This window comes from Mytilus californianus, unplaced genomic scaffold (assembly GCF_021869535.1).
Source record: "Mytilus californianus isolate M0D057914Y unplaced genomic scaffold, xbMytCali1.0.p SCAF_15, whole genome shotgun sequence".
NCBI classification, from domain to species: Eukaryota; Metazoa; Mollusca; class Bivalvia; order Mytilida; family Mytilidae; genus Mytilus; species Mytilus californianus.
In genome coordinates this window covers 11,301,450-11,327,465 of record NW_026262637.1, presented here as the reverse complement: position 1 = coordinate 11,327,465, position 26,016 = coordinate 11,301,450, and the positions used below count along the sequence as shown (strand labels likewise).

The 26,016-nt window shown below is 32.9% G+C and overlaps 1 protein-coding gene and 1 long non-coding RNA gene across 6 annotated transcripts in view; one reads left to right on the top strand and one right to left on the bottom strand.

Moving 5' to 3' along the window:
- Positions 1 to 656: 656 nt before the first annotated feature.
- Positions 657 to 9,459, bottom strand: LOC127725402 (uncharacterized). Its single transcript, XR_007992991.1, has 3 exons — positions 9,348 to 9,459; positions 2,004 to 2,064; positions 657 to 771 (listed from the first exon to the last, which is right to left on the bottom strand). It is a non-coding gene; the product is annotated as an uncharacterized LOC127725402 (long non-coding RNA).
- LOC127725399 (synaptotagmin-7-like) overlaps positions 2,580 to 26,016 on the top strand; it is a 209,818-nt gene continuing 186,381 nt past the window's right edge. For 2 of the 5 annotated variants that reach the window (XM_052232337.1, XM_052232334.1), the window contains exons 1-2: positions 2,580 to 2,637; positions 8,322 to 8,418. In XM_052232337.1, coding sequence (XP_052088297.1) covers positions 8,397 to 8,418 — 22 coding nt within the window. In that variant the 5' untranslated portion in view covers positions 2,580 to 2,637; positions 8,322 to 8,396. Of the gene's footprint in view, positions 2,638 to 8,321; positions 8,419 to 9,535; positions 9,640 to 26,016 lie in introns of those variants that run through there. The other 3 variants (XM_052232338.1, XM_052232336.1, XM_052232335.1) reach the window with 2 other exon arrangements.

The following is a 26,016-nucleotide window of genomic DNA, read 5'->3' as shown; positions in this document are numbered from 1 at the left end:
TCACTGATGAGTCTTATGTAGACGAAACGCGAGTCTGGCGTATTAAATTATAATCCTGGTACCTTTGATAACTAATTTGACTATAAACATAGATAAAAAAGGTACAAACTGGATATAATGCACAAGTTCATAAACAAGTGAGAACAAACGCCTTCATATAGTGCTCAGAATATGACATTCATAAAACTTGTTCAATATCATTAGAGAACTCTAAATCTTAAATACTGAAAGCCACCTCTGATAAGTACACTGTACTATGCAAGATAATGATATAACTGGACTAAAAATACACACAACCTGTAATTAACTGCCTTTACAGCGCTTTCGCGCGTTGATTGTTTAAGGGGCCAGCTGAAGCCCGCCTCAGGGTGTGGGATATTCTCTCTGTGTTGAAGACCCATTGGTGGCCTTGGGCTGTTTTCTGCTCTTTGGTCGGGTTGTTGTCTCTTTGACACATTCCCCATTTCCATTCTCAATTTTAAGTCTTATATTTACAAATTTTTGAAATAGAAAATATATACTATTCACATTTTGAATCTGAATGTAAAACTTTTAACACAAAACATTCAACAGAAATTGTCAAGTGAGATGAAAGCAAAGGATATCATTCCATGTGAAATCAATCAGGAATATGACAGTTGTTTTCCATTTGTTTGATGTGTTTGAGCTTTTGATTTTGCCATTTGATAAAGGACTTTCTGTTTTGAATTTTCTTTTGAGTTTGGTATTTTTGTTATTTTACTTTGTTTTATAATACATCACAGGTGCTCCCTGAAAAAAGAAAAAAACAAATGTAATTTAACAGTCTATTTTTTGTCACAATATTGTCCTCTAACTTCTAATTCTCATGAGCACCCCACCCCCTAGCATAAAATCCTGGAATCAATCCTGTATCAAATAACTAAAATTGGCTTGTAAAGATGTCGATTTCAAAGTAGGTAGCTCATAAAATATTCATCAAATTTCATCACTATTATACATGTATATCAGGATAATAGTTTATAGTTTTATATTTATATCAATTTTCCATGTAATAATTTACAAGATATTATATTGTCAACTACTTTTTTCAAATAATTTAATTTTTGTAAGTGCATAATCGGTTTCACGAAGTATACAAACAATGCCACCAAATAGTGTTGATTAATAAGGTATGCAGATCTAATTATTTTTATTTTGCTTTCATACAGCTTGGGTTGCTTTTATATGGCATGGGCTGCTTCCTTCCTGTTCTTAAGGCATGGGCTGTTTTCGTATGAAGGAATCAAATATTTCCTCTTTCAGCCAATAAAAGATCAGCATTTGTATGAATTGAAAACCTACTGTAAATATTTGTACAATGAATAGCCAATAACAAACAGGTGACTTGAACTTCACATACATTATTTCTGGCTTATCACATTCTTAGAACTTCACATACATTATTTTTGGCTTATCACATTCTTAGAACTTCACATACATTATTTTTGGCTTATCACATTCTTAGAACTTCACATACATTATTTTTGGCTTATCACATTCTTAGAACTTCACATACATTATTTTTGGCTTATCACATTCTTAGAACTTCACATACATTATTTCTGGCTTATCACATTCTTAGAATTTCACATACATTATTTCTGGCTTATCACATTCTTAGAACTTCACATACATTATCTCTGTCGTCGAAAAGTTTTTTTTTATTTGAGTCCAAATCAAAGTAACTGACAATAAAAGAAAAAAGATGTTTTGCCAGTTGATGCATTATAAGTAGTGACAAAGGTCAACTTTAAAATTAGGTGAGCTTGACATTCTTTTAAGGTATGATACATGTAGCTTTGGTTAAGTTTTGCTAAAAGGTCAAGAACTTAGCAACAACAAAACATAGAGGAAATAATTTTTTATCAGTTGATGTAACAAGTTCAAAGACATAATTCCACACTAAAATAGGATTACCTTGACCTTCATTAATGATTTGAATTTTTGAAAAGTATGAAATAGATAATAAGCAGGTGGATTACCTGTCATTTGTGACATCTCCATTTCTTTATTCATTTAAATCTGTCTTGACATAATACAAATCTGTCATTGTAAAATGATCAAAGCTTGACAAATGGCAACAGCTTACTATCTTACATAATGGTGCACTTTACTACATATAGAAGAATTTGGTTTATGAGCATTTCATTATGTATTTTATATGACTTTTATTGTAGTGGAGAAGCTCTTCAAAAGTATATTAGTACAAAAACATTAGAAAATAATTATTTATTCATTTTCTTGACAATAATTATATTCCCATTTCAACCCAACGGTCGTTACATTTTGAATATTAGTTCTGACAGCAACATGATTAACTTTTAAAAAAGTTAAGTTTTATGAAGACAGTATCAGGAGTGCATAATTAGATGAAGACCAAAAAGAAGAATAATTATTGCTCTGCTGTAAAATTTTATTTCTTGTAACACTTTTATGTCTCAAAGGGAGATCTATTCTCCAACTCAATTAGTAGTTTTATGGACTCGCTCAAGATTTAAAAAAAAACTGTGGGTAAAAGTCACTTTGAAAAATCAACGGACTTTAAATTTTAATAAAGGTATTAAACAGAAGGTTTTAATAATTGATAGAAAGGAAGACAGTGAGCTATTTTATGGGGTAGGTGTATTTTACCTTATACATTGCATATTGTTTTAAAGAGATTTTAGTTTTTTGTAGAAACTATAAGTTGGATTTGTAAAATGTACTGACATTGTATTCGTATTGGACTAGTAAACTGGACTGACATTGTATTCATATTGGACTTGTAAACTGGACTGACATTGTATTCGTATTGGACTAGTAAACTGGACCGACATTGTATTCATATTGGACTTGTAAACTGGACTGACATTGTATTCATATTGGACTAGTAAACTGGACTGACAGTGTATTCGTATGTGCTATCTGCATCTTTTAAATATATACATTGAGTAGTTTATTGTCATTGTTTAGAAGCAATAATAGTTGCATGCTGTACTGAATCAAACGAAACAGATACAAAAGGTCAATCAAAAACCATAGATCAAAGAATAAGACTGACAAGGATGGCAAAAAGGAGAAGAACAAAAAGATAAACAACTGTCCATAAAACATTGCACACAAAACTAAAGCTTGAGCTTCATGACCCCCAATAACACAAAACTAAAGCTTGAGCATCATGACCCCCAATAACACAAAACTAAACATTGAGCTTCATGACCCCTGATAATATATATTAAAAGTAATATCCCTGGCTTGATGCATCTGGATACAACTGTTCTGTATTAACATGTGTTATCAGCTACTTATAAGTAAGCTAAAAAAATATAAGTGTATACATGTATTTATTTGGTTTTCTTCCTGTTTTCGGACAACGTCTGGTCAAGTATTTTGTTTTATGTAGATATTATGAGTATGTACTATTACCTGATTGATTTAAGTTAATGTAGATACAATAAACTTTTGTTCAGCTATCACACAGGAAGATTTAATAGGTGTTAACAAAATGGTGAATAGACTAATCTTCTAGCTAATTTGGCTGTTCCTAATATTCTAAATACAGCAAAAAATCAGCAAAAATGTAAATGTTGGAGTTCTTTGAATGTTAATGCTTTGTAAAAAAATATTTATTGTTTTTATAAGGATCAGTCTTTATTTATCTTGTAAGATAATAAATAAAGAATTTAAACTGGATTTTTTAAATGTTTTATGTGAGGTTATTTCTCAAGTGGAAATGTTTTCAATTTGTGACATGCCATCATTTTCTCTCATACATTTTCAATGGATTTAATTTTTCCATGTTTTTGAAGAATATATTTAACTGCCTGTACAACAAACATGTATGTAGTTTTTATATTGTTATGGAAACAAGATGCAATCTTTCAATGTAATTTATCTTTTTTTTAATGTTTTGCTTTCTTTAAGTAAAACTCCAGTAGCCTGAGGTTTAAAAACATAAAAATTATATTTAGTAATGTACACATTTAAATACAAAATACAAAACAAAATTTTAGGTCAAGAAATATTGATCTATCGTCTTAAGTAATGAACTGAAATTTAAAAGCTTTCAATTCAATTAAATGACAAATAAGTTATGATGTACACTATATTATTTGCCTATAAACATTGTAAACTGTATAATGTGTATTATTTAATCTGTTCAAAATACACTCTCCTTCTGTATCCACACTTTGTTTACAAGGATCTCACAGCTCTCCGTTCTACTTTCCTTTTTGATAATTTTTATACCTCAACCCATGTAAATTTGCCCTCAAGTTTGAAGGTCATATTGGACAATATCAAAAGATCATGAGGTCTTCAAATCAGAAGGTAAAATGAAGCGTTGAGTAGTGTAGGATCATTACAAGCAAAGCATCATGACACAAGTTAAGAAATTGTAGTGAGATTGTGTAAATGTAATGTTCCAGTTTGACTAGTTGTTGTTTTAATATACTGTGGCAAAAAATGTGACAGAATATGTCTAATGTTGTGGTACTGCAAAGTGCAAATTTGGTGATTTTTTTTTTTTGTGTTAATATTATGATTACAATAATTTGTGTATCCCCTCGAGTAAATTTGATCTTTAAAATTTTAATGAGTCAACTATTGACCAGAGAATTGATGATGTAGATGTTAGCAACAATAGGTTTTTGTACAGCCTTCAACAATGAGCAAATCCCATAATTGTTTGGTAAGCTATAAAAGTCCCAACATGATAAAATGTAAAACAAGATAAACAAGACAACCAACAACCTAATTTATGTACAAATTAATAAACAAAAAACAAATCTGATATACAGCAACAAGCTACAACCACTGAATTACATGCCCATGACTTGGGACATAAGAATACAGAATGTGACTGGGTTTAACTTTTTTTTGCGAGAGCCAAAACCTCTCCTAAACTTGGACAGTCGTGTATCAGAAAAACATAAGAATTATCCATAAATATCAGTTGGTAAAGCTAATTGACTCATCAGATAAATTATACAAAACACCAAAATAAAAAATAACAAATTGACTATCGACACAAAGTATTTTTTCTGAGAGTAGTCTCAGTAACTGAAAGCTAGTAACCAATAACAACTAAAGTGAAAAAAAAAATTTCTTCAACACCAAAACATACAAGACTATAACATAATTTTCTTAAGATCCCAAGTTGATATTTTTAGGAACTAAGGTTCCAACTCCCTCAGGCATAGCTGACATAGTTGAATTTTGTATTTTTTTGGGGGGATTCTTTTGGTCACATTGTTCCTACAGTATCTACTTGTTTATATCCAAGCTTTATAAGATGTTTTGGTCACATTGTTCCTACAGTGTATCTACTTGTTTATATCCAAGCTTTATAAAATGTTTTGGTCGCATTGTTCCTACAGTATCTACTTGTTTATATCCAAGCTTTATAAGATGTTTTGGTCACATTGTTCCTACAGTATCTACTTGTTTATATCCAAGCTTTATAAAATGTTTTGGTCGCATTGTTCCTACAGTATCTACTTGTTTATATCCAAGCTTTATAAGATGTTTTGGTCACATTGTTCCTACAGTATCTACTTGTTTATATCCAAGCTTTATAAGATGTTTTGGTCACATTGTTCCTACAGTATCTACTTGTTTATATCCAAGCTTTATAAGATGTTTTGGTCACATTGTTCCTACAGTATCTACTTGTTTATATCCAAGCTTTATAAGATGTTTTGGTCACATTGTTCCTACAGTATCTACTTGTTTATATCCAAGCTTTATAAGATGTTTTGGTGGCATTGTTCCTACAGTATCTACTTGTTTATATCCAAGCTTTATAAGATGTTTTGGTCACATTGTTCCTACAGTATCTACTTGTTTATATCGAAGCTTTATAAAATGTTTTGGTCGCATTGTTCCTACAGTATCTACTTGTTTATATCAACAATGTGACCAAAACATCTTATAAAGCTTGGATATAAACAAGTAGATAATGTAGGAACAATGTGACCAAAACATCTTATAACGCTTGAATATAAACAAGTAGATACTGTAGGAACAATGTGACCAAAACATCTTATAAAGCTTGGATATAAACAAGTAGATACTGTAGGAACAATGTGACCAAAACATCTTATAAAGCTTGGATATAAACAAGTAGATACTGTAGGAACAATGCGACCAAAACATTTTATAAAGTTGTTCTACAGTATCTACTTGTTTATATCCAAGCTTTATAAGATGTTTTGGTCACATTGTTCCTACAGTATCTACTTGTTTATATCCAAGCTTTATAAAATGTTTTGGTGGCATTGTTCCTACAGTATCTACTTGTTTATATCAACAATGTGACCAAAACATCTTATAAAGCTTGGATATAAACAAGTAGATACTGTAGGAACAATGTGACCAAAACATCTTATAACGCTTGAATATAAACAAGTAGATACTGTAGGAACAATGTGACCAAAACATCTTATAAAGCTTGGATATAAACAAGTAGATACTGTAGGAACAATGTGACCAAAACATCTTATAAAGCTTGGATATAAACAAGTAGATACTGTAGGAACAATGCGACCAAAACATTTTATAAAGTTGTTCTACAGTATCTACTTGTTTATATCCAAGCTTTATAAGATGTTTTGGTCGCATTGTTCCTACACTATCTACTTGTTTATATCCAAGCTTTATAAGATGTTTTGGTCACATTGTTCCTACACTATCTACTTGTTTATATCCAAGCTTTATAAAATGTTTTGGTCCCATTGTTCCTACAGTATCTACTTGTTTATATCCAAGCTTTATAAGATGTTTAGGTCACATTGTTCCTACAGTATCTACTTGTTTATATCCAAGCTTTATAAGATGTTTTGGTCACATTGTTCCTACAGTATGTACTTGTTTATATCCAAGCTTTATAAAATGTTTTGGTCGCATTGTTCCTACAGTATCTACTTGTTTATATCCAAGCTTTATAAGATGTTTTGGTCGCATTGTTCCTACACTTTCTACTTGTTTATATCCAAGCTTTATAAGATGTTTTGGTCACATTGTTCCTACACTATCTACTTGTTTATATCCAAGCTTTATAAAATGTTTTGGTCGCATTGTTCCTACAGTATCTACTTGTTTATATCCAAGCTTTATAAAATGTTTTGGTCACATTGTTACTACAGTATCTACTTGTTTATATCCAAGCGTTATAAGATGTTTTGGTCACATTGTTCCTACAGTATCTACTTATTTATATCCAAGCGTTATAAGATGTTTTGGTCACATTGTTCCTACAGTATCTACTTGTTTATATCCAAGCTTTATAAGATGTTTTGGTCACATTGTTCCTACAGTATCTACTTGTTTATATCCAAGCTTTATAAGATGTTTTGGTCACATTGTTCCTACACTAGCTACTTGTTTATATCCAAGCGTTATAAAATGTTTTGGTCACATTGTTCCTACAGTATCTACTTGTTTATATCCAAGCTTTATAAAATGTTTTGGTCACATTGTTCCTACACTATCTACTTGTTTATATCCAAGCTTTATAAGATGTTTTGGTCACATTGTTCCTACAGTATCTACTTGTTTATATCCAAGCTTTATAAGATGTTTTGGTGGCATTGTTCCTACAGTATCTACTTGTTTATATCCAAGCTTTATCAGATGTTTTGGTCACATTGTTCCTACAGTATGTACTTGTTTATATCCAAGCTTTATAAGATGTTTTGGTCGCATTGTTCCTACAGTATCTACTTGTTTATATCCAAGCTTTATAAGATGTTTTGGTCGCATTGTTCCTACAGTATCTACTTGTTAATATCCAAGCTTTATAAGATGTTTTGGTGGCATTGTTCCTACAGTATCTACTTGTTTATATCCAAGCTTTATAAGATGTTTTGATCACATTTTTCCTACACTATCTACTTGTTTATATCCAAGCTTTATAAGATGTTTTGGTCACATTGTTCCTACAGTATCTACTTGTTTATATCCAAGCTTTATAAGATGTTTTGGTGGCATTGTTCCTACAGTATCTACTTGTTTATATCCAAGCTTTATAAGATGTTTTGATCACATTGTTCCTACACTATCTACTTGTTTATATCCAAGCTTTATAAGATGTTTTGGTCACATTGTTCCTACAGTATCTACTTGTTTATATCCAAGCTTTATAAGATGTTTTGGTTTGAACTTTCCTGATGAAGGTATATATTCAGAAAAGTGCTTTGGGTAGATGACATTTATAAAGTTATTTCCTTTTACTAAGTGACCATATTACTGATATTTATACTCTAAGTGTTTTTGGGACAAATAGATTTAGTATACTAACAACTGCTTTTATTATTTTATAGGCAAATGGATGTGTCAAAGTGAAGCAAGACATATTTTGTAGAGTCTCTTCTACACTGAAGTGATTAGAGGTCATCATGATTCCTAACAAACAAACAAGTAAGTCAAATTAAGTTAGGTCAAACTAAGTTCAGGCATATGTTTGTTTGGTTACTGTAAATGAATAAGAAAGTCCTCATGAGGTCAAAGTGAGCTGTTAATTTAATGCATAGATGGTATTGTCAGTATCTTTCACAAATTGACATTCATTTACATATATTTGAATTAGTATTGAAAAAAAACCATATCCTATAAATCTCATTCTGCTTTTAATATATTGGGAACTAGAACTTAACTGATGATATCCTACAAGGATATCATAGTGTATTCCCCGAGAATCAAAACAGTTATTGAATCAGAGAGGAAAACAGGTTGTACAAAAATGATTCTGCAAACCACACAATACCATTATAAGTCAGAACAATGAAAATTACAATGTCTCTCTTGATTTTTATAAAATGAAAAAAAAAAATTTATTTTAATTTCTGTCCTGAAATTTTGTCAGCTGTATTTGTAGAAATGACTTCAAATTAAAAAGTAGGAAGATTTTCTGAAATATTAATTATAACCTCTCTGTCAAAAAAAATTCTCTTCAGAAAGAAAATGCTACAAAATATTTATTTGTCATTTCAACATCAATATATTTTTTTTTATTTTATCAACTTTGTTTTAGCTTACATACATGTATGTCAAAAATCATTTTAGCTAAGACATAATTTTTCTTGATTTTTGAGCAGAAATCTTGAGTGCTGGTACAGAATTGATTTTTTTAATGTGTAGACCACTTGTTATCCAATGTTCATAAAATTTAGACTACTTTTAAACATGTTAATTTAAGGTAGACTTCCTCGTAGGAAATGTTCCTTAAGTGCAATCATAACAATAATTGAATTATTATTAGGAAAAAATCTATGATGTATGTGTTATACTGAAACAGTAAAACCTTCTCTGAAATTAAATGTGCTGTTTATATAGTATAACTAACTTACACAATAGATGTCAAATATACATTCATTTGATAGAAGGTGTATTCACAATTGGCGAATTCTTAGATTTCTGGTACACCCATTTAAAACATATGTGTATAACACCCTTATCATACGAGAACACGCAATTAAGATATTTTAACCCTAGGAATTTGTATTTGGGCCTTATATCATAGTTAGTCCTACCAAAACAAATACTACACGTTTATGTAACACGATTCACTAAAGTATTAGTCAGTCAAGAAGATTTAATCTTGACAGTTTTGATTTTCACATTGGATTTTTTAACTTAAAGGTAAATATCTCAAAACAAAGACGTCAAAGTTTATTTCACATTTATGTTTATCTTTATAATTTACAAACTGTGATTTTCTCCTAAAATACTGTGTGACTTTTAAATTGCTGTTAGGTAGTACTGAATAATGTTTTTGTATTTTGTAATTGCTACTTTTTTCAATCGTGTCAGTCATGAATGGATTCAAAAATAATCATGATTAATATAGATATAAAGATGACAAGATATGGGGTTATGTTCCTGAAGCAATCAATAGTGGACAGACAAACAATTGAAGCTTGATATGATCTTCAGTGATTAGTGGAAACTCCTCAACCATCTAGAGAGTTTAACTTCAATGAATTTTATTACAATTTATTGAAATAACAAAACATCAAATAATAAAGATACAGGTTTAAGGTTCTAGATGATTATCACTTGACATTCAGTTCACTTGACCATTTACTTGTCCAAAAAAACTTCTATTGGACCATCAAGAATTATAATACTTCAAATCCAAGAATATTTCATTTTAATGGAAGGAAAATATTAAGAGATCATCAGATTTTGTGTTACTAGTAGAAATCAATAAGTCAGCAGAATTGTAGTTTTTATGCACCCGCTGTAGGCAACAGGGCATTAAGTGTTACCCTTGACAGTTCTATATCCTTCCATCTATCCGTCCGTCCTATTTTCGTTTCCACTCTATCTTTTGTTTTCCTCATCCAAATTTTATGAAACTCATACACAATGCTGAGAACCAAAACTAGCAGACCCAGTTCGAATGTAGGCAGTGAGTCACTTACCGTTCTAGAGTTATGCCCCATTTTAAGGCAGTGAGTCACTTACCGTTCTAGAGTTATGCCCCATTTTAACTTTTTAAAATTGTCCTCATACACATTCTTCTTTTATTTAATTTTTTCATACAGCTTTCATACTTAAATGTTTACAGTAATAATGTATGATCTGTAAACAGAATTATGAGATTTGAGAAATGGCAGTATAAAGTGAAAAGAATTCATATTATTGTCTGCTCTTTTGTATACATTCTATACAGACCTATTTCACAAATTTTTAATTTATTTTATCTCTTGAAGTATAAATGCTACACACATGATTGTTTGAATACCATGTGTAGATGTAGTTCAACTAGTTCTAAAAGCATACATAATTTTTTTTTAAATCTTGAATATCATCAAGTTATGTATACTTTGCCTGAAAAATAATTATATTGAAAAAAGTTCACAATGTAAAGTAATGGAACATTAAAAAGGTCAGTGACCTCTTGGAACTATTGCATTTGTAGAAAAAGTCTACTATTGTATAATCATACCCCACAGAACTAGGGTATGTTTTTGACCTATCTGTCAGTCCTTTACGTCTGTTCGTCCCTTCATCTGTCTGTATGTCCTATTGCCCGGTCTTGTTAGGGCTCTCACCTGTTCAATTCTTGCCAGATTTTTATAAAACTTATATCATAGATTTATATGAGCAATGTCTCGGAAGAGTCGAAAATCAGTGCCGATCAACTATTTTGAAAAGAGTTGTGCCCCTTAGAAACTTTAATTATACGGAAAAATTGCATTGTTAGCACTCTCATGTTCGAAAAATCAGTACTGATCAATTATTTTAAAAGATTTATACCCTCAGAAGTATGAATTATATGGAAATTTGCATTGTAAGTGCTCTCACATGTACAATTTTTGCCAGATTTGTCAAATTCATATCATTTGATAAAACAGCAATGTCTGACAATTTTGAAAATAAGTGCTGATCAAATATTTTTAATGAGTTATGCCCCTTGGAAATATTAAATATTTGAGAAATCAGGAATTGCTCTTCAGTCTTCAACTCTCTTAGATAATTTAAAAAAGTTATAAATAACAAAAAAAAAAACATTTATGCCCTGCCGCTAGGTGAAGGGGGCATTAAGTGTTACCTTTGTCTGTCTGTACACCCGTCCGTCCGTACATACATTCGTCAGTACATCCCAAACTTATACACAATGCTTATTACCATAAAACACAGATCAAGTTTGAATTTGGGTGGCATCACTTTTACTGTTCTCTTGTTATGTCCCTTTATAACGTTATATGCAAGCGGGGCATCATCTGTGTCCCATGGACACATTCTCCATTTATTTAGTTATTGCTCTTGGACAGATAAAATATGTGCAACAAGGTGGACATTAGAACTCTGTTCTTTTATCTTTTATATTCCATAAGGGGGTCTTTTTCACCCCTCTGTTCACACCTATAGAAAAAGACAATGCTTGGAACATGACACAATGGTAGCAAATCAATTATAAAACTAATGGATAAAGAAACTCCTGTATTGTATAAAGGTGTGTCTAGATCATCATATATACATTGGAGTAACAAAGTCATCAAGTATAAAACTAGTGGTATAACTCTGTAATTGTTTGATAGATAGTCTGTAAAGGTAGAATTTTTAAAATGAATTATTTATCAGTATTGATATCTTGTCTACTTGAGTACCAGATTATCTCATGTCTCTCAACAAAAGCCAATAACTTATAACAAATACTGTAATTCCATTAAGTTTATGTGACCAGTGGAAAGAAGAACTATGTCCCAAACATCATATATTCAATTATAGGGTAATACTGGAATAATTAGGAGGAACAAAATATTCTAATTGCTATAAATAATCAATTGATACTGTTCTGGATACAGATGTGTATTAAATAATCATTGACTGGCTTATCCCTGTTATTTTATAGTTCTAATGCCATTTGTAAATTAACGTGATAGTTTGCATGCATGTGAAAATGAACTTTTATCACAAAACAAGGATATTATGATACTTTATATAGTATGTATTAGTTATCAATCAGATATTGATTAAACACCATTCAAGGAGGAGTTATAAATGGACAAAACTTGTAGCTAGAGATTAAAATTTCAAATTTTATTAGATTTCTTGAATCCTAATACTTTTATGGTCGTGATTGACATTGTGTCAAGTTTTCATGAGATTTTGAGTGCAATAATTTATCACGTTATGATTCAAATAAATGTAACTAATATTCAACACATTTTATTGAGGCAATAATGTTTAATTCAAATTTATTTGAATAAATGCCTGAATTTATTTTTATCCAAAATCCAAATTAATGAATTTCTATAAACTGTGAGTTTGACGTGCAGTGACCTAACAATTATTACATGATTTGCCATTACTAGTAAGAATAAATTTTCCGTGATATAGGATATTGAGTGATTTTCTGTTCATACCTAGATTTTTTTGTATTCAATTGGATCTAATGATGTTTTTACACCTGTAATTAACCTGGCTGCATTCTCTGGAAGGTTTTAACATCTCAATAGTACAAGAGAGAAACGTTGACAGTTAGGTGAGTTGTTTCTCTGGTATATTTTTCATATATGGTTTACAAAATAGTTTTTAAGTCACAGTTTGAAATATATATAATTCACTTCTTATATTGATATTTCTGGATTTTTGGTTTTAGTTTTATAACATTAGAGGTAGTTAGAATTGACTTGTGCTACTGTGGGTTCATCATTATTCAGGGGATACCAATTTTACATGGATTTCATGGGTAAAGTTTAACTACATATTTAAATATTCAGCAAAGTACAAATTTTCTATATGCTTGTATGCAGACTTTTGTAAAACCATATCCACGAATATACAACTTTTCATTAATTAATGAAAATTGGTTTCCTCGAAAATAAATGTATCCACAGTATTGTCTTTATCTTCATGTGAATGTTGATTTTAAATGCCAAAGAAACATGATTATTTTTGGGGATAATAGAAGCCAAAAAGTCTTTATACAAAGCTTAAAGTCCACATTTGTGCCTTTGCAAAGCGAATTAAAGTAACTATTAACTTTAACATAAAAGTATAGCATTGTTTTCCTTTCAAAGTTAAAACTGTACAACCAGAAATGAACATTTGGACTTCAAGCACTGCAAGCCTACTCTGTCAACTGAACCAAAATCATATAAATATCTTTGCTAATGGAGACTTTAAAAATGGTGTTTGCTGCATTAAGCACACAGCTTGTATGAGTAAGAGCAAAGACTGGTTGCTAATAGACTCAGATTGGCTTCTAGCCAGAACAAATTTTGTAAGGTAGGGTGACTTGTCTTTAACTATAATAGATAGACTTAAACTTTGACCAACATGAATTATCAGCAACAATTGGATCTAAAAACGATATGAATGAAATTGTAAAAAGAAATCCTTAAAGGAATTGTTGCCCTCTATTCACAATTTAACAACTTTTTGCATGTTTGCGTATTATCTTGAAAGACAGGATTTTGGCCATCACAGTTTCTTTTCAACATAAATTTATTGTTACAATTGTATCAATTTTATGCAAAAATGTAAGTGTAACAAAATTTAAAATACTATAAAAAAAAAGTAAAATAATAAAAATACCGAACTCAATAGAAAAATCAAATGGGGAAGTCCTTTATCAAATGGCAATATCAAAAGCTCAAACACATCAACGAATGGAAAACAACTGTCATATACCTGACTTGGTACAGGCATTTCCCTATGTAGAAAATGGTGGATCAAATATGAAATAAGATTTACTTTTATTTAAATGTGGGAGGTATTAAAAATATTAACCCAAAAAACTTGTGTAGAATCAGATAAATTGATTATTCTTATTCTTTTAAATGCATTTTTAAGTACAGATCAGAATCAAATATGGCGAACATCTTGAGATTTAAGTGATTTACCATCACTTGGAATATTTAAGCGCCTAACATTTTCAGGGTGCTAGCTGTTTGATCAAGACCTATCATATTTCTTATAAGTACAATAATAAGGAACTAATAAGTACAATAATTAGGAGCTATGATATAGGTGCTATCGAAACAGCAACCAAATAAAGAAAGCATAACAGAAATGAATGTCATAATAAATTTGATTGGAGATTAGGAAATTTAGCACTAGAAATGTTGTAGATCAACAATATTAAGAATTTGTTGCTGTATGATTAATGATACTGTTAAGCATTTATTTCATCTGATTTCTCCACCATTTCCATCATATGAAGTCACATGGGACAGTGAAATTGTATGTTACAACACCATGCTAAACATCCATTGTGTCATATCTTACAATGCAGTCAGTATCAAATCAATGGTAATCAATTAAAAAGTACAAAATTGAACTCACGATTCTGTAAAGGGACTGTCATGATAAAATCCAGATTGAATAACTGACTTACTACTAATGACATTGAGTGAATGAACAGAAAATGGCATTAAAAACAAAATGGTTATCATCGTTTAAATATTCTTTAATGAGTTTTATGTTCTGTTTGTTCTGCTTGCAAGGAAAGTCACAGAATTTTCGTGGCAGATATGCTAATCTGTAATAGTTATCCCATGAGGACGCGGTGTGTCAGTTTAAGATCACCCCGGAGGCCGGAGGGTGATCTTACACTGACACACTAAGTCTGAATGGGATAACTACTTTACATCCCAGCTGTTCTAGATTATATAAAAAACCATTTACGTTCATAACATCTAGTTTTTTGAAAGCCACACAATCATTATAATATACTTTATATATTACTATATAGTATATACCCTTTATGAGCCCTAAATACTATGTTCAAATATGCTAAATTGACTGAGAGTTTACATCCAGTCGTCCTGGTGTAGGGGTATGAATCGTGGATCTATATGCTAAAGGTCTTGAGTTCGCTTCCGAGCATAGACACTGGATTTTTTCTGCATACATTTTGATAGTCTTTTCCGTATAAATATTTCTAAGTTTTATTGTGGATTTGACATTCCCGCCAAAATGTTACAGAACAAAGCAAAGCATGCAGAACAAAGAAACGCAAGCTAGGGTGATCTGGTAGGGGTGATCCGGCTCAGATCACCCCTGGTAGAACAAAGGAGCTGGGATGTAAGATGTAGTTATAGCTCTTTGTATTTTATCAATGTTTCAATTGTCATATGTACTTCACCCGTGACCACATTTTCATGGTTGAACAGAGACTTAATTCTTCTTTAAATGAATTTCTAGCTTATATTGAGTATTAGGTAAATTATATTTGACATATGGGATCTGTCAGACAAGGTTCACCTGACCATTATCTCATATCATGGATCAGTCAACAAGGTTAAGTTTTTTTCCTTATAAGCAATAGGTCAGCTACATATGTGTACAGGATGATTGAAATGTGTACATGATGTCTGTCTGCAGGCAGGTTACATCTGACCTTGACCTTATTTTCATGGTTTATTGTAAATATTTTGTGGTTAATGGTTTGTATAAGCAAAAGATTACATATATGATTGTTAGTTGTTAACATACATGTCTTTATGGCAGGTTTCATTTGACCTTGAACTCATTTTCATTTATCTTTGGTTAATGTTAGGTTTCTGTAGTTTGGTCTGTTTCTCAACTAGATTCTATTAGCAATAGGTCAACTATATTTGGTATAACAAGAGAAGGATTGTAAGGTGTATATGACTGCCTTGCAAACCCTGTTTCAGAACCGAATGTTTGATGATGTTGTTTTCTCTGATTTACCGGTAGTCCTCAGGTCAACCGGTGTAACTCATTCATAAAAAACAACTCAAGATTGGTATTTTGAACATACATGAACCACACAATACAAAGATGATATATTCATTTAAATGGGAAATTTTATAATTTTAGCATCTTTAAATGAATGACAAGTTCACATCATTTGTTGCAAGTCTATCTCAAATTCACCATTTTTTCCTAATTTATCTATTATTTCCAACTCAAAATGCATTTTTCAGCTCACATTTTGTATAATACCATAGTTTGTTGTTGTTGTCCATATTAAAACTTCAAAACAAATTTCCTACCTGAAACAGTTTGACCAATTTAAAATTTACATCAAATTTGGCCACTATCTTTTTCAATTAGGTAGTCACTACTATAAATAGAACAAATGAATCATTAGAAACATTAATAATGTGACTTCATGTAGTTGAAATAAGTGAAATGTTTATGAAATAATCCACTATAGTTTCTATATATGTACTGATTAGCTGTTGACTGTCCGCAATATAAGTCCTGTTAAGTGATGCATGCTCTTTTTCTAAAAAAAATTCATCTGAAGATATTCAGATCTTGTTGATAAATATTCCGTATCAACTTCACAACTTCACAAATGATACATGATGGTCTTGAAGTATAGATTCTAGGTACTGATGTTGTTTATCATCTTAATTACATGTTATAGTGTTCTTTTTATATTTTTAACCTTTACTGTTTAGTCCATTTTTTTGTTAATATACTTTAGGCGTGGCTAGATACTTATACATCCCGCCATTGTGTTTTTGTGCTATGGTCAATTTTGCATTCTTGTCTTTCAGTTTTCCTTATGTTCTTTGTCTGTATGCCATTTTGTTTTTATACGCCCGTTAACGGGACGTATTATGGTATACCGTTGTCCATCTGTCCGTCCGTCTGTCCGTCCGTCCGTCTGTCCGTCGTCAACATGTCGGACATTAACTCAAAAATGCTTTAACCAATTTGCATAAAACTTTGGTGAATTGTTTATATCTATTGACGTGAGCTCCCTTTCGTTTTTTATAAAATTTAGATTTTACGTTTCCGAGTTATGGGGTTTTATTCATTAAAAAAAGGGGGATTTTCCAGTTTTCGGACAATAAGTCAAGAATGCTTTCACCAACTTTGCAAGAAATTGTGGTGAATTGTTTATATCTATTGACATGAGCTCCCTTTTGATTTTTATAAATTTTAAAGTATACGTTTCTGAGTTACAGGGTTTTATTCATAAAAAAAGGGGGGATTTTCCAGTTTTCGGACAAAAACTCAAAAATTCTTTCAGCAATTCGTATGAAACTGGTGAATTGTTTGTATGTATTGATGTAAGCTCCCTTTAGAATTTTATAAATTTTACATTTTACATTTCTGAGTTATGGGGTTTTATTCATTAAAAAAAGGGGTGATTTTCCAGTTTTCAGACAATAACTCAAAAATGCTGTCACCAATTCTCATGAAACTTTGGTGAATTGTTTATATCTATAGATGTAAGATCCCTTTTTATTAGCTCACCTGGCCCGAAGGGCCAGGTGAGCTTTTCTCATCACTTGGCGTCCGTCGTCCGTCGTCCGTCGGCGGCGGCATCGTCGTCGTCGTCCGTCGTCGTTAGCTTTTTACAAAAATCTTCTCCTCTGAAACCACTGAGCCAAATTTAACCAATCTTGGCCACAATCATCATTAGGGTATCTAGTTTAAAAAATGTGTCCGATGACCCTGCCAACCAACCAAGATGGCCACCATGGCTAAAAATAGAACATAGGGGTAAAATGTAGATTTTGGCTTATATCTCTGAAACCAAAGCATTTAGAGTAAATCTGACACGAGGTAAAAACTGATTATCAGGTCAAGATCTATCTGCCCTGAAATTTTCAGACAAATCTGACAACCTGTTGTTGGGTTGCTGCCCCTGAATTGGTAATTTTAAGGAAATTTTGCAGTTTTTGGTTATTATCTTGAATATTATTATAGATAGAGATAAACTGTAAACAGCAATAATGTTCAGCAAAGTAAGATCTACAAATAAGTTGTCATGACCAAAATTGTCAGTCGATCCCTTTAGGAGTTATTGCCCTTAATAGTCAATTTTTAACAATTTTTTGTAAATTTTTGTAATCTTTTACAAAAATCTTCTTCTCTGAAACTACTGAGACAAATTTAACCATTCTTGGCCATAATCATTATTAGGGTATCTAGTTTCAAAAATTTGTCCGATGACCCCGCCTTCCAACCATCATGGCCGACTTGGTTAAAAATAGAACATAGGGGTAAAATGCAGTTTTTGGTTTATATCTCTGAAACTAAAGCATTTAGAGCAAATCTGACAGGTGTCAAAAATGTTCATCAGATTAAGATTTATCTGCCCTGAAATTTTCAGACGAATCCGACAACTCGTTGGGTTGCTGCCCCTGAGTTAGTAATTTTTAACAAAAGTTTTGCAGTTTTTTGTTATTATCTTAGATATCATTATAATATCTAATATCAAATACTATTAATTATGATTTTAACCTTATTTTACATGATTTCCAAAGCATCAGTAAATACAGGTGAGCGACACAGGCTCTTGAGAGCCTCTAGTTTCCATAAATTTCTAATATGACATTGAGAATTAATTGAACTTTATTTGTTTATAGTCTGACAACAGATTTACTAAGTATTAGGGAATATTGCACAACAGCAAGAAATCTTTAATTGAATATAAATTCAATTCATATAACCAATTTCAAGTTCTTTGACTGCATTTATTCAGAAACCTATAATATGTCAAATATTTAATTACAATCCAAATTCAGACCTGAATCAAGCTTGAATATTGTGTCCATTTTTGCCCCAACTGTTCAGCGAAGCAGTTTATTCTTTGTTGAAATAATTATTTGTTTTTATATATATGGTGATTAAGATTATAACACAATGTTGACTGCTGTACCCAAATTTTTGCCGTTTTTAGCTCACCTGGCCCAAAGGGCCAAGTGAGCTTTTCTCATCACTTGGCGTCCGTCTGTCGTCGTCGTCGTCGTCGTTAACTTTTACAAAAATCTTCTCCTCTGAAACTACTGGGCCAAATTTGACCAAACTTGGCCACAATCATCATTTGGGTATCTAGTTTAAAAAATGTGTCCGGAGACCCGGCAAACCAAACAAGATGGCGGCCATGGCTAAAAATAGAACATAGGGGTAAAATGTAGATTTTGGCTTATATCTCTGAAACCAAAGCATTTAGAGCAAATCTGACATGGGGTAAAATTGTTTATCAGGTCAAGATCTATCTGCCCTGAAATTTTCAGATGAATCAGACAACCCGTTCTTGGGTTGCTGCCCCTGCATTGGTAATTTTAACTAAATTTTGCCGTTTTTAGCTCACCTGGCCCAAAGGGCCAAGTGAGCTTTTCTCATCACTTGGCGTCCGTCTGTCGTCGTCGTCGTCGTCGTTAACTTTTACAAAAATCTTCTCCTCTGAAACTACTGGGCCAAATTTGACCAAACTTGGCCACAATCATCATTTGGGTATCTTGTTTAAAAAATGTGTCCGGTGACCCGGCAAACCAAACAAGATGGCGGCCATGGCTAAAAATAGAATATAGGGGTAAAATGTAGATTTTGGCTTATATCTCTGAAACCAAAGCATTTAGAGCAAATCTGACATGGGGTAAAATTGTTTATCAGGTCAAGATCTATCTGCCCTGAAATTTTCAGATGAATCAGACAACCCGTTCTTGGGTTGCTGCCCCTGCATTGGTAATTTTAACTAAATTTTGCCGTTTTTAGCTCACCTGGCCCAAAGGGCCAAGTGAGCTTTTCTCATCACTTGGCGTCCGTCTGTCGTCGTCGTCGTCGTCGTTAACTTTTACAAAAATCTTCTCCTCTGAAACTACTGGGCCAAATTTGACCAAACTTGGCCACAATCATCATTTGGGTATCTTGTTTAAAAAATGTGTCCGGTGACCCGGCAAACCAAACAAGATGGCGGCCATGGCTAAAAATAGAACATAGGGGTAAAATGTAGATTTTGGCTTATATCTCTGAAACCAAAGCATTTAGAGCAAATCTGACACGAGGTAAAATTGTTCATTAGGTCAAGATCTATCTGCCCTGAAATTTTCAGATGAATGAGACAACCCGTTGTTGGGTTGCTGCCCCTGAATTGGTAATTTTAAGGAAATTTTGCCGTTTTTGGTTATTATCTTGAATATTATTATAGATATAGATAAACTGTAAACAGCAATAATGTTCAGCAAAGTAAGATCTACAAATAAGTCAACTTGACCAAAATGGTCAGTTGACCTCTTAAGGAGTTATTGCCCTTTATAGTCAATTTTAAACCATTTTTCATAAATTTTTGTAATCTTTTACAAAAATCTTCTCCTCTGTAACTACCAAGACAAATTTAACCAAACTTGTCCACAATCATCATTAGGGTATCTAGTTTAAAAAATGTGTCCGATGACCCCGCCCACGAACCAAGATGGCCGACATGGCTAAAAAATAGTACATAGGGTAAAATGCAGTTTTTGGCTCATATCTCTGAAACCAAAGCATTTAGAGCAAATCTGATGAGATTAGAATTGTTCATTAGGTCAAGATCTATCTGCCCTGAAATTTTCAGACCAATCAGGCAACCCGTTGTTGGGTTGCTGCCCCTGAATTGGTAATTTTAAGAAAATTTTGCCGTTTTTGGTTATTATCTTGAATATTATTATAGATAGAGATAAACTGTAAACAGCAATAATGTTCAGCAAAGTAAGATCTACAAATAAGTCAACTTGACCAAAATGGTCAGTTGACCCCTTAGGGAATTATTGCCCTTTATAGTCAATTTTTAACCATTTTTCGTAAATTTTTGTAATCTTTTACAAAAATCTTCTCCTCTTAAACTACTGAGACAAATTTAACCAAACTTGTCCACAATCATCATTAGGGTATCTAGTTTAAAAAATGTGTCCGATGACTACGATCGCAAACCGAGATGGCTGACATGGCTAAAAAATAGTACATAGGGTAAAATGCAGTTTTTGGCTCATATCTCTGAAACCAAAGCATTTAGAGCAAATCTGATGAGAATAAAATTGTTCATTAGGTCAAGATCTATCTGCCCTGAAATTTTCAGACCAATCAGGCAACACGTTAATGGGTTGCTGCCCCTGAATTGGTAATTTTAAGGAAATTATGCAGCTTTTGGTTATTATCTTGAATATTATTATAGATAGAGATAAACTGTAAACAGCAATAATGTACAGCAAAATTAGATCTACAAATAAGGCAACATGACCAAAATTGTCAATTGACCCCTTAAGGAGTTATTGCCCTTTATAGTCAATTTTTTACAATTTTCATAAATTTTGTAAATTTTTGTAAATTTTTACAAAGTATTTTCCACTGTAACTACCGGGCCAAGTTCATTATAGATAGAGATAATAGTAAGGAGCAAGAATGTTCAGTAAAGTAAGATCTACAAACACATCACCATCACCAAAACACAATTTTGTCATGAATCCATCTGTGTCCTTTGTTTAATATGCACATAGACCAAGGTGAGCGACACAGGCTCTTTAGAGCCTCTAGTTACCTGTTATGTCTGTTTGTTTTGCTCACACATTGTTGTCAATATAATGGAATTATATGTGACTTTCATACAAGTGAGAGGTTTAGCTAGCTATAAAACCAGGTTTAATCCACCATTTTCTACATAAGGAAATGCCTGTATCAAGTCAGGAATATGACAGTTGTTTTCCATTTGTTTGATGTGTTTTAGCTTTTGATTTTGCCATTTGATGAAGTACTTTCCATTTTGAATTTTCCTTGGAGTTCGGTATTTTTGTTATTTTACTTTTTGTAAATGCCTAGTTAATTGATATCTAGATTTTCATGGCATATATCAAAAAAGGATACAAAAGTAGTCTCATTTTACACTACATACAAACATCTGAGTTCACTCTGATATTGGTTAGAGCCTCTGTACTCTAAGTTCACTCTGATATTGGTTAGAGCCTCTGTACTCTACGTTCACTCTGATATTGGTTAGAGCCTCTGTACTCTACGTTCACCCTGATATTGGTTAGAGCCTCTGTACTCTACGTTCACGCTGATGCTGGTTAGAGCCTCTGTACTCTAAGTTCACTCTGATATTGGTTAGAGCCTCTGTACTCTACGTTCACTCTGATATTGGTTAGAGCCTCTGTACTCTACGTTCACCCTGATATTGGTTAGAACCTCTGTACTCTACGTTCACTCTGATATTGGTTAGAGCCTCTGTACTCTACGTTCACTCTGATATTGTTTAGAGCCTCTGTACTCTTAAGTTCACTCTGATATTGGTTAGAGCCTCTGTACTCTAAGTTCACTCTGATATTGGTTAGAGCTTCTGTACTCTAAGTTCACTCTGATATTGGTTAGAGCCTCTGTACTCTAAGTTCACTCTGATATTGGTTAGAGCCTCTGTACTCTAAGTTCACTCTGATATTGGTTAGAGCCTCTGTACTCTAAGTTCACCCTGATATTGGTTAGAGCCTCTGTACTCTAAGTTCACCCTGATATTGGTTAGAGCCTCTGTCCTCTAAGTTCACTCTGATATTGGTTAGAGCCTCTGTACTCTAAGTTTACTCTGATATTGGTTAGAGCCTCTGTACTCTTAAGTTCACTCTGATATTGGTTAGAGCCTCTGTACTCTAAGTTCACTCTGATATTGGTTAGAGCCTCTGTACTCTAAGGCTTCTGATGATGTCCTTGTGCCTTATGTGTATGTTTCTTTCTACGTCCATTTCCTTATTGTACAACTGACTGTGCCTGTCTATAGGCCATACTTGAGACCTTCTGTTTATTATTGCTGTACCATGTGACCTGCTTGCCTATCTGATGAGATCAGTATTTGTGTGACTGGGAATGTTGTATGTTTGAGGGGGTGTAGGTCACCACAACAAAATACATTCAAGGTTCATGAAGAAAGTTTGTGAACTACTAGCAGCAGATCCTTCCTTAGCAATGTGTATTACAGTTCATTAGGTAACCTCTGTGATACAATATGCCTTTGAAAGTCCTTCCTTAGCAATGTTTATTACAGTCCATTAGCTACCTCTGTGATACAATATGCCTTTGAAAGTCCTTCCTTAGCGATGTGTATTACAGTCCATTAGCTACCTCTGTGATACAATTTGCCTTTGGAAGTCCTTCCTTAGCAATGTGTATTACAGTCCATTAGCTACCTCTGTGATACAATTTGCCTTTGGGAAGTCCTTCCTTAGCAATGTGTATTACAGTTCATTAGGTAACCTCTGTGATACAATTTGCCTTTGGGAAGTCCTTCCATAGCAATGTGTATTACAGTCTATTAGCTACCTCTGTGATACAATATGCTTTTGGAAGTCCTTCCTTAGCAATGTGTATAACAGTCCATTAACTACCTCTGTGATACAATATGCTTTTGGAAGTCCTTCCTTAGCAATGTGTATTACAGTTCATTAGGTAACCTCTGTGATACAATTTGCCTTTGGGAAGTCCTTCCTTAACAATGTGTATTACAGTCTATTAGCTACCTCTGTGATACAATATGCTTTTGGAAGTCCTTCCTTAGCAATGTGTATAACAGTCCATTAACTACCTCTGTGATACAATATGCTTTTGGAAGTCCTTCCTTAGCAATGTGTATTACAGTTCATTAGGTAACCTCTGTGATACAATTTGCCTTTGGGAAGTCCTTCCTTAGTAATGTGTATTACAGTCCATTAGCTACCTCTGTGATACAATATGCTTTTGGAAGTCCTTCCTTAGCAATGTGTATTACAGTCCATTAGCTACCTCTGTGATACAATTTGCCTTTGGGAAGTCCTTCCTTAGCAATGTGTATTACAGTTCATTAGGTAACCTCTGTGATACAATTTGCCTTTGGGAAGTCCTTCCTTAGCAATGTGTATTACAGTCCATTAGGTAACCTCTGTGATACAATTTGCCTTTGGGAAGTCCTTCCTTAGCAATATGTATTACAGTCCATTAGGTAACCTCTGTGATATAATTTGCCTTTGGGAAGTCCTTCCTTAGCAATGTGTATTACAGTTCATTAGGTAACCTCTGTAATACAATTTGCCTTTGGGAAGTCCTTCCTTAGCAATGTGTATTACAGTCCATTAGCTACCTCTGTGATACAATATGCCTTTGGAAGTCCTTCCTTAGCAATGTGTATTACAGTCCATTAGCTACCTCTGTGATACAATATGCCTTTGAAAGTTCCTTAGCGATGTGTATTACAGTCCATTAGGTACCTCTGTGATACAATATGCCTTTGGAAGTCCTTCCTTAGCAATGTGTATTACAGTCCATTAGCTACCTCTGTGATACAATTTGCTATGGGAAGTCCTTCCTTAGCAATGTGTATTACAGTCCATTAGCTACCTCTGTGATACAATTTGCCTTTGGGAAGTCCTTCCTTAGCAATGTGTATTACAGTCCATTAGCTACCTCTGTGATACAATATGCCTTTGGAAGTCCTTCCTTAGCGATGTGTATTACAGTCCATTAGCTACCTCTACGTTACAATATGCCTTTGGAAGTCCTTCCTTAGCAATGTGTATTACAGTCCATTAGCTACCTCTGTGATACAATATGCCTTTGGAAGTCCTTCCTTAGCAATGTGTATTACAGTCCATTAGCTACCTCTGTGATACAATTTGCCTTTGGAAGTCCTTCCTTAGCAATGTGTATTACAGTCCATTAGCTACCTCTGTGAAACAATATGCCTTTGGAAGTCCTTCCTTAGCAATGTGTATTCCAGTCCATTAGCTACCTCTGTGATACAATTTGCCTTTGGAAGTCCTTCCTTAGCAATGTGTATTACAGTCCATTAGCTACCTCTGTGATACAATATGCCTTTGGAAGTCCTTCCTTAGCAATGTGTATTACAGTCCATTAGCTACCTCTGTGATACAGTATGCCTTTGGAAGTCCTTCCTTAGCGATGTGTATTACAGTCCATTAGCTACCTCTACGTTACAATATGCCTTTGGAAGTCCTTCCTTAGCAATGTGTATTACAGTCCAGTAGCTACCTCTGTGATACAATATGCCTTTGGAAGTCCTTCCTTAGCAATGTGTATTACAGTCCATTAGCTACCTCTGTGATACAATTTGCCTTTGGAAGTCCTTCCTTAGCAATGTGTATTACAGTCCATTAGCTACCTCTGTGATACAATATGCCTTTGGAAGTCCTTCCTTAGCAATGTGTATAACAGTCCATTAGCTACCTCTGTGATACAATTTGCCTTTAGAAGTCCTTCCTTAGCAATGTTTATTACAGTCCATTAGCTACCTCTGTGATACAGTATGCCTTTGGAAGTCCTTCCTTAGCGATGTGTATTACAGTCCATTAGCTAACTCTGTCATACAATATGCCTTTGCAAGTTATTGAAGGACTTCAGATTTACTTTTAACAATGTCAATTAAAAAGGCATTGTTCACCTGGTCTCTATTGTACACTTGATACCAGTCAGTTAACTTTGAAGTGAATTTCATTGTAGTAAAGCTTCATACAATACATTTTATTGATGAATATTCATTGAATCCTTGAATCTCTTTGACTTTTAATTTCAAAGAACATATGTTGGAAATGAGATTTAACTAAATGTTTACTGATTGGAATGGAGTTTCTATACTCTAAACTAATTAAGGCCAGAGAATGGGTGCTCAATTTAATGTACAGTTATTTGTTTGGGTTTACCATCTGTTCAATCATTTCATCATCTATATATTTGAAAAGGAATTGGGAATACCTGGATCAACCAGGGAACATTGGCCAGTAATCATATATTGAAATAACATACTTAAGTGTACCTTGATGTTTTTAAGACATGTGTCTT